This window comes from Teleopsis dalmanni, chromosome X (genome assembly GCF_002237135.1).
Source record: "Teleopsis dalmanni isolate 2A chromosome X, ASM223713v2, whole genome shotgun sequence".
Lineage (NCBI taxonomy): Eukaryota > Metazoa > Arthropoda > Insecta > Diptera > Diopsidae > Teleopsis > Teleopsis dalmanni.
The window spans coordinates 39,395,682-39,406,250 of record NC_051848.1 but is presented as its reverse complement, the minus strand read 5'-3'; the positions used below and the strand labels follow the sequence as shown (position 1 = coordinate 39,406,250).

General features: G+C 31.4%; 1 protein-coding gene and 1 long non-coding RNA gene across 2 annotated transcripts in view; one reads left to right on the top strand and one right to left on the bottom strand.

Annotated features, from left to right (window-relative positions):
* Positions 1-3,049: 3,049 nt before the first annotated feature.
* LOC119661991 lies at positions 3,050-5,857 on the bottom strand. The gene is made up of 3 exons (XR_005250652.1): positions 5,662-5,857; positions 3,522-3,991; positions 3,050-3,442 (listed from the first exon to the last, which is right to left on the bottom strand). It is a non-coding gene; the product is annotated as an uncharacterized LOC119661991 (long non-coding RNA).
* A 2,152-nt stretch (positions 5,858-8,009) lies between these two features.
* Positions 8,010-10,569, top strand: part of LOC119688321 — a 24,127-nt gene continuing 21,567 nt past the window's right edge. Inside the window, exons 1-2 of the mRNA XM_038102999.1 lie at positions 8,010-8,713; positions 8,778-10,560. Of these exons, the coding sequence (XP_037958927.1) occupies positions 8,209-8,713; positions 8,778-10,560 (2,288 nt within the window). The 5' untranslated portion in view covers positions 8,010-8,208. The remainder of the gene's footprint in view (positions 8,714-8,777; positions 10,561-10,569) is intronic.

Here is a 10,569-nt window from a genome sequence, read left to right as displayed (position 1 = left end):
ACTCAAGTTTATGAGTGGTACAAAGCCTTTCAGGACGGTCGTACGACCGTCGAAGACATGCCGCGTTCTGGACGACCTTCGGCCTCTACCACCGACGAAAACATTGAAAAGGCAAAGGAAATCGTGTTCCAAAATCCTCATGTGAGTGTTAGAGAGATAGCACGAGAGCTAGGCATCGGTCGTGAGAGCTATCCGCCGTAAACGGCCTCAATTGTGGAAGGATAATTCATGGATTTTTCATGACGATAATGCTCCCTCGCACCGAGCCAACATTATCAACGATTTTAAGGCCAAAAATTCAATAAATACCATCGAACAGCCACCGTATTCACCTGATCTTGCACCGTGTGACTTTTTCCTGTTTCCCAAACTCAAATTACCACTCAGAGGAACGCGTTTTGAATCCATAGAAGACGTAAAACAGAATTCGCAGAGGGAACTCAAAGCCATACCGGAAAGCGCCTATAAAAAATGTTTTGATGATTGAAAGAAACGTTGGCATTTGTGTATCGCTTCTAATGGAGCATATTTTGAAGGAGATAAAATAAATATTGATGAAGATTAAGAATTTTGCGTTTTATTTATTTATGACCGGAAACTTTTCGGTCACAATGTATATATACATAAATCAACTATCTAGTTAAATGTTAAAAATAAACGGATAGAAACTGAATTCCTATTCAACATGTCAAATTTTCAGATTTGGTTGCCATAAAATGTTTTCACTCACAAAAAAAAAAAAAAGAAAGAAAACAAAAAAAATTCAAATCCGCAATGGACTCAAAAAATGCTGCTAGGCTGCGTAAAGACACCGCTAGTGGCGCATAACAGAGCGAGAGTACTTGAACCAATTGAGTCAACTAAACTCGTATAGGTGGTTATGGGTAGGTACATCGATAATCTGCTAGGCACAAAACACAATAACAGGAAATGATGGTCTAGCAAGTATCCAACCTCAGTAAGATAAGGACAAACATCTCTGTAACTTTAAGCCATTCGTATTCGTATAGGATTTGGCAGAAATGGTCACTGCTTCGTTCTTTTGTTTGGTAATAGATTGGGGATTGCATGGAATTAGCAGTTTAAATTGAATAGATACCAGTTACTATGCACTCAGGGAAGCGGATGCGAATACGAATGCCAATGTAGTTGACAGCACTTTCGTTTGATTCAATTTTGAAATTGACTGGCAATGCATGTCATTCGAGCAATTGAAATTCAGTGCGGATTACGTGTGCTCCTACGAATATGTATGTGAATCGGAGGTAATGCAATGCACAATTACGATGCTCACCAGACAAATTATGAGCCTAGATTTTATTCTTCTCGTTATGCGTTCTGTTCACTTGTTTGATTCAATTTAAAAGGGAAATTCAAAATTTATTGCATGGCACGGACTCACAACTGACACTGCAAAGAAAAAAATCGATTGCTTATACAAAATTAAACATACTATACTGCAGCTGATGGTTTATGTATTTCTGTCGAAGAGAAAAGTAAGTATCTAAGTTGATTTACGAAACTAAAAAGACTAAACGAAGTTGACCTCAAATATTTATGATCAATTATGTTTTTCTATCCGTCTACATGGCCTGTTTCGGAAGTTTCATCATATCGTATTCAGATTAAAACTCATTTGAACTTTTAGTAGATTTTCATTACTACTGTCCTCTTAGCATAACATACCATTTATTAGAATTGAAGACTGAAATTAATGAAACAAATTTTGTTTCAATAAAAAACTTTATTTTTTTTTGCATTTAAGAGTTCATTGAAGAAGACAACTGAATGTAACAGATACTAAGAATTTCTACGAATTCTATTCTTATATTATCCATATTTATATGTAGCATAGTAATACATACACAGTGTTAAACGATTGAAGAGTTACCAACTACACACAGGTATATCTGTCAAACTGATATTCCCAACTACGTGAAATTCACACGAATGATAGCTGTTTATATTTGTGTATCATACCATAAATCGTACATAAAGATAGTGTGAACCGAGAATGGTTTAAAAATCATGTTCCAGACTTCATTTTGTCCACACAATGGCTTTTGAATTCGCCAGATGCAAATCCGATAGACTATTTCATTTTGAGCCACTTTGGAGATTAATGTGAGGACTAAAAAATATGCTAGTATCGATACAAAACGCAACAATCTGTAACAAAAAAATATATTCAAATTTTCTTTTCTTATTTACGTTGTTGGATAATCTTACCGTTTTCTTCTTCTAAGATTTCTAAACCTACTATAGGTTGTAGGTCCATCGTATAGTTTTGTACTAGTCTTCACATACTTGTTGGGCAGGTGGCACTGGTCATACAGGTTTTTCTGTCGAAATGCATTTCAATAATGATTTTTGGAGTTTTTGGTTTGAAGTCACAGATTCTCAGAGATATAAAAATTTTAGATTTCGAACTTGAAAGTCGTCTTTTCCGGAGAAATGTTGTATGACATTTTTACAATTGTTCGCGATTTAGATGTGAGGAATTTATATTATTCGTAATATTATATCACAAAGGCCTTTTTAGTAATTTCCTTGGTGAATTTGTTAAAAAAGATATATTTGACTGTCATTGGACGTCAAAATTTATACTAATTTGATTTATTTTGCAATCACCACATCTTATTACGGTACTAATCGAAGCCGGATCAGAAAGTAGTGTCAAACATTAGTTTTAGATTGATCTGATCAATTTTCAGTTTTCAAGCTTTGCTTAATATATGCAAAACCTAGACAAAAGAACAGCTTATTATTAATATAGTGAATGGAGAACGTCTCTATAACGTTTTAAATAAATTCAATATGGTAAGTTATTAAGAAACGACATCAAAGATATTTCCAGCATGATCAGAGCGAAAGTAGACATATAAAGTAATATCTTTTTTTTTGCTTTTCATCAGTAGAAGATAAAAATATTTACAATATTCTTTGGTTTTAATTAATATAAAAAATTATACTTTTGTTTCTATAATTTTGAAATTGTTTTGGAATTGATCAATATTCAACAAATTTACATAGAAAGTAGGTACATAAATCATGGATCACTTTGAACTAAATATCTCCAAATTATTTTAAAATGAAATAAACAAAAGAAGAACCTTATCGCTTGGTTTAGACTTAATGTTCTTAAGAAACATGGGCCATGCTTGCTTCTGTATAGGGGATGGTGTGTCAAAATTTTGCTTCCCTATTTTACTCAGCAGTTCAGGATAATCTTTAAAACAATGTTCACTTTTCCATATTGGTTTTAGTATTTCATGACACATTATATCCTTATCAGTTATGAAACGAGAAACGGTGATTTTATTGCTCAAAGAACGCAATTTATTTGCTTCCAGTTCAGTCATTACTGCAATTTTCTCTACTTCTTGATAAAAACTTTTTCTCAGTTCTGGAATTGAGCCAACCTTACTTCACGACATTCTTCCTATAAAAAAAATATTTCATATATAAATAAAAATAATATAATCTCGTTTTCGTTTATATATTCTACAAATGTTTCTTACAGCTTTCTTATTGATGCTTTATTCTCAGCACTACCAACACCCAAATTTTTCGTATTGGGATTCAGATTGTTACCATCTTTCTCATTCTCAAAGATGATTTTGAATTGCGTTTTTTGCCAATAATACTATTGTATATAGTTTAAAGTTGCAGTCTCGTGATTTCCAAGCTGAACGTCTTTATTTCCGGACGAATCTTGAATGGTTATGTTAAGATTTCAAGGTGTAGAATTTTTATTCATCTCATAAGACAGCATATCACCAATAACTCCAATGGCATCAGTAATTTTCTTTCTAACCCCAAATAGTAATTTTATTGCGAAACTTGTGTATGTGAACTTGGACATCATACTTGACATTAATTTCATTTATCTTTCGAATTACTGCGCCGACATGAGCCGCATCGCAATGAAATACTTCAAGAATAACACAAACTCTTCTATACTCGTTCCGTTCAGATTGAGCTGCACAAACTGGGGAAAAGAACAGATTATTGGATTATTGAATAGGAAACGTTTTCACAAAGTTGACAATAAATTCAAAAAATTTGATAAATATATGAAAAACGATATGAAATATAATTCCTGAAGCACGATCAAAGCGAACCTCGATATAGAGAGTAATAGCAGACTTTTTTCATGGATCGTTGTTTAATTGTTGTTTGAATTTAAATAAGAAATTATACTTTTACTTTCTGTAATCTGATTTCGTGAGGATTGGATTAAAATGGTACAGAGAAAATACTCTACATACACATTATACATCTAATACTATAAAATACATATACATCCAATACATTATATATAATAAATACCGCATAATACAAAAAGGTGTTTTCTTATAAGTGATGACGTTGAGAAATTGAAATGTACTAAACGTTTTTGTTCTCTATCAATACCAATGTTGTTTCACAGACGCTTTTACCAATCCAATAAAACCAAACGTCCTTACTTGGTCAACAGTTTTAATTATTAAAGGTTACGACGCCATTTACCATTTACAACGTGGTGTTGCAATAAACCTATTTCACACATCCTGGACAGCTCGGATATACCGTTTCAAAAACTTTGCAATTCAATAAGTCTTCCAATTGGCCGTATAACATCACCCTGAAGAGTATATAGATTTTCAACACGTACCAGTCTAAGGTTGCTATAAATATGGAATTACCATTAATAATACGTTTTATTAATTTCTTATAAGAAATGATGTTCGAAATGATATATATGATATTTGGTTTAGTGAAAAATATGTAAACTTAAGTAATGCTCTGATATGTAGGAATACATGTATGTCGGGGTCTTATAAATTTTTTAATTTGTTAATTAACGTATGAGTCTGAATAAATTTCAAAAAGTGAAAAAAGTTTCAAATTTTGAAACAAGATAAAGAAGTTTGCTTACGTATGTAGCAGCTTCACCATTTATTGAACGAATTCTCATAATAACACCTATTGAAAGTCGAATATTTGAAAGATAATTATTGAATTAAAAGTAGAGCAATCTCGGGGATAAGAATCTTCAGGTTAATATTCAGAAGATCGAGTATCAAATCGAAAATATTTTACACAGTTAAGTTTCCGTATTGTTGGTATGTCTATCGGAGGAGCTCTCTACGTCAAACACCAGGAATATGCGTGATGTCCAAAGGAACGTTCCACTGATCAATATGTGCTATAGGCGTTAGAATCGACAGCCAACTATTCAAAACAACGAAATCTTTTCTCTCCGACTTAATCCGACTCAAATGACAAATTTTATATAAATAAATAAATAATGTGAAATCGTTACTATTAGAAAATTGATCTAAATTATTCTACTTTAACCATTTTTTCCAAAATACACAAAAACCATTTCTTGTGAAAATTTTACGAGTAAATAGAAGTCTCATTTCTAACCTAACCTTCAAAAATTGCACTTCCAATGTGTTCGGTTCGCGTGCCATAATTTTAAATTTTGTTTTATTCAATAACTATATTTCAATGCAAACTTGTAAAACGTGCCTTGTAAGATTCTTTATTTATTCTTTATTACAACTTTTTCATAAAAGTTTTAGAAAGAATTACATTGTTTTAAATTTTTAGCCGATGGCCTAAAAAATCGTCTTCAGCCAGTTCGGAATCGAATTAATAACTTTTACTTACAATTGACGTTTATTTGCATCACAGAAAGAAATGTTACACTAACTTCTTCGGACACTTCGGACACTGAATCAACCGAAACCTACTCGTCTTCCGAACAACTAACCAATGACGACAACAAACTTTTGTAGTTGTAGTTCTCAAATAGATATTTCTAGAAAATTGACACGCCATACAGTACGTCCGAATATCTGCTTAAATTTGTTGCAACTGTACTAATTTAGTCTAAACGAACAAATATGTCCCGCACTTTATCTTATCCAATTTGTACCACATAAACATAATCACAATATTATATAAAAAAAATTTAAGATATTTATTAAAAGACGTATAGTATATATAGTTGCAATTGCTACTGAATTGTCACTGAACATTCATACAGACTATAATAGATGCGCGAGCATTTCTCAATAAATTGGAAATTTCCAATATTTTTTCAGTAAGTTTGCCAACTTGAATTTGTCTGTCGAAAATCTGAAACCTAACGATGATTCTAACGTTTTTCCTATTCATACTTTTATACAGACAATTGAATGCATTGTTTACTATACCAACTATACCATACGGATATGTTGTAGAGGTGATCGTACTATATATTATCGTTGATCGGAATATTTGTTGAGAATATTTGTTGTCAAAGTAACACCGTGTTTCCACTGCTTACAATACATTTTCACTGTTCCAGTTAGACAGTTGCTAATTTATATTAATGAGTGAACGTTCACATTGGAATGAGCTTCTTTATGCAGTTGATAGAACTTTTAAAAACTTTTATAAACTACATAATAATATATAACACAAAAAAAATATTTATAATTGATACATTAAATCATTTATATACATATATGTATCAATTACGTATTCAATAAATAAAAACAAAGATTTTATTAAATATTTGCCTCCTCAGTACCTTTGTTTACAGCTCAGCTGTTTTTTGTTTACATTTTATATATAAAACATATGACACATTCTCTAAATTTTGGTAATTTCTCTTGTATTAGATTCATTTTTTAGGGTTACTTTCGACATTTTTCACTTCAAATAATCTGATTTATTGATAATAATCTCATTTATATAAGAGATTTTTGTATGATAAATCATTCTCATTAGTGGGTATGATGAGCAAATCCACCTAAATGAGACAGTGTGAATGTGCTATTCATAGTAGGTGTAACTAATATTATGCTTTTATGCTTATTTGGTAAATTTAACTTACTAAATAAATATCATCCACCATACAAATAACTTTACACAAATTTTATGCTTTTAACTTACTTAAAAATAAGGTAAAATAAAATAAACTTGAAAATAGAATTAAATATTTGTCGTATGTTTCACATGTGAAACGTAAACAAACAACAGCTGATCTGTAAACAAACGAACAAAATAGTGAGTATTCAATAAAATCTTTGATATTATTAATTAAATATGTAATAGATTTATAAATAAATAATTTAAATAGATAATTTAATATATAAATAATTTAATATATCAACTATTATTGAATTTTTTTGTGTGACGTTATATTATGTCAAGTTTATTTCAACAAACATAAGCTCTTTTAGAACTTTTAAAGAACTTTCTGATACATAAAAGCTCTTTCACATGCAATAAGTAACTTACTATATGTCAATGAAAACTGCAAAATTGAAAGGTTACTTAAGTAACTTACTAGATAAGCAGTGTAAACATGGTACAACTCACAACTAAAAAATTGATTTAGAATTTATATCTGTGTTCACACCCAACGGCAGTAATAACAAAAAATAATTTCAATAATAACTTGAAATTTATCTTTATCTCACTCACTTTATCTTGTTATTTAAGTCCTATTGGTTTCGTGTACTGAAACCGGAAAACCAGTAAAAACTAAAACAAATTTCACTCATAGCTCACTTATATTATTACAATGTTGCAGTTAGTGGATTAAAAGTTCAATCATGCTTTGATCTTGGTGATGTTGAAAAGGTGATGGAGATGGTGATATATACGAATTTTTTTGCTTCTGGCATTTCTTATTTTTTTGATGTCTTTTTACATTTAAATTTACACTTACAAGAACAATGAACAGCAAAAGTAAGAAATTAACACGCAAGTTGTAAATACCAAATTAAATGTTCAAAATAAATTACTTATCAAAATGCTTATCATTTCAATCTACAGTATAGCAAGCTTCATCAAGTATAGCATCAAGTATAGCTTGAAGTATAGAATCAAGTGCATCAAGAAGTAATGAACTAAATTAATCCCTAAATATTAATCAAGTTCGCAGGGGCTTTTACACAAGAACATTAAATTAAAAATTATTATTAGATAATTCAATTATTAAATTGGTATAACATATTTGAATTTAAATACTAGTCTTTACTAAACTTTACTACTACAAATGTCAAATGCAACCCTGGTCTATAGAGTCGTGCGTGCGACTGGCTTTTCTTGAGATGTACTGACGTAGCTACAAGCAAGTTTTGAAGCGGTGGTTAGTTTTTAATGCTGAAAATTTTTTCGTAAAGTATTAAATTACTTAAATTAAATTAAGTAAAAACTGTCATGGAAAATGAAAGTGATGAAAGTGACGAAGAACTACTCACAGGCCTCTCTTTTCGTACGTCAGAAAATAAATCAAATTTGCTGGAAGAGGCGTTAAGACTGAATGCAATGTTAATAGAAGAATTAGAAAATTTTAGAAATCGGTTTGCGTCGCTATTGGCGCAGGTTCGACAGCGTCTAAAAATCAATGCAAAATTGATAAAAACCATTAATAAAAAGTCAAACAATGGAGATGCCACATTGAATCTGGGAGGCAACATATTTTTTAAAGATTTATCTGGGCAAGGCGGGCGTTCTGACAATCAGTCCTTTAAACAATGCAAATTACCAAATCGTTTAAAAAAATGGAATCTGAAACAAGATGAAATGCTTATAAAGTTAGTAAAAAAAAATACCACCAATAATGTTACTGATTGGACAAAAGTAACATCTTATTTTAGGTTCAAACCTAAAGGTGATGTTATAGCGCGTTACACTACTATATTAAAGCCAAATATCAATCATAGTAAGTATAAGTATATAAAAAAATAATTAAAATAATATAACATATAATGGGTAAATATTTTTAGGGCCATTTTCACCAGAAGAAGATCTCCAAATTATTGCTCTTGTTAAAAAGTATGGAGAAAGATTTAAGACTATGCCACGTGAAATGTTTCCTCTCAATCGCACTATTCTACAAGTACGTAATCGCTACTTAAATACCCTGAAGCATCGGCATACAAATACAACGTGGACGTACGAAGATGACGTTAAATTAGAAAAGTTTATAAAAGAACATGGTACATCGAGTTGGTTGCAATGTGCAGAATTGCTCGGTAACCATACACGTACTAGTTGTCGTACACGTTATTTAACAATGGAAAAATTTTATGCAAAAAATCCAAATTCCACTGTTAAAGACTTGCCACGGCATAAAGTTTTGAAAAGTGATAACTTGATTAGAACTGATATTTATCAAACTCAAGTTAAATTAGTAGAAACTGGAGAAGCCGATAAATTAAAATATCAGTCACAGTCACAGTCACTTAGAACTAAGAAGAAATTAGAAGGATCGATAAGATATTCCAAGGAAGAGAAAGAGAAACATTTATTGGAAACATTGCAGTCATTGGAATTAGAAATGCAAGAGCGTTTTAAATTTGGTCATGACTACAGTGTGTTCAATGCTTGTTGTACAATGTGGCCTATAAGTATTTTAGCTAAAAATATTGTAGCCAGTACTTTAAAAGTACCTACTCCAACACTAATAGACCATTTGCTGCTAACTAAAATTCCATTACGGTTACGAGAAACAGTAGCAGAGGAGATGCAAATATCCAATAAAAGTTTAGATTGCCTGCCACCTAATTACTCATCAACAATTGGATATAGAGCACTCTGTTTGTTAGGAGACGTTTCTACTGCTAATACGAATGAGAAAAATCAAAATCAAAAAATAGATCAAAGTGGGGCTGTAAAACTCTTTAAAGAGCGACTAATGTCAACGTTTTTTAGCGTTGCTGTAACATGTGCTTTGAATCCAACAAAACTAAACGTAAAACCACTTTGTTTAAAGAATGAAGATGATCCATATCAAACTTATAAAGAAAGAGTCGTTTATTGCAATAGATATTACATAATACCAACAGATGTGGAAGAAGCACATAAACAAAATAATGAGATCACCAGTAACTCACGTGTAACTTCAAATAAAGAATATTGTTCCAGCTTAGCTGTTGATTGTGAAGCTGAATCAACATCAACTGAAGAACCACTTTTGAAAAGCAGAATATCTATGAAAAACGACATATCTTCAGACGATATAACAAATCCATCTCAAACTGCTAATGCAAGTCTTATATATATTCCGATATCACCGAACACCGGCGGAGTATCTGAAAGATTAGAAATGCCATCATGTAGTTTAGAGCAGCAGCAGCAACCTGGTACTAGTGCGAATAAAAGCTTAAAACGAAAAAGGGATTTCGTAATACCAAAAGATGTGGATGAAGCACATAAACAAAATAATGAGATCACCAGTAACTCACGGGTAACTTCAAATAAAGAATATTGTTCCAGCTTAGCTGTTGATTGTGAAGCTGAATCAACATCAACTGAAGAACCACTTTTGAAAAGCAGAATATCTATGAAAAACGACATATCTTCAGACGATATAACAAATCCATCTCAAACTGCTAATGCAAGTCTTATATATATTCCGATATCACCGAATACCGGCGGAGTATCTGAAAGATTAGAAATGCCGTCATGTAGTTTAGAGCAGCAGCAGCAACCTGGTACTAATGCGAATAAAAGCTTAAAACGGAAAAGGGATTTCGTAATACCAAAAGATGTGGATGAAGCACATAAACAAAATAA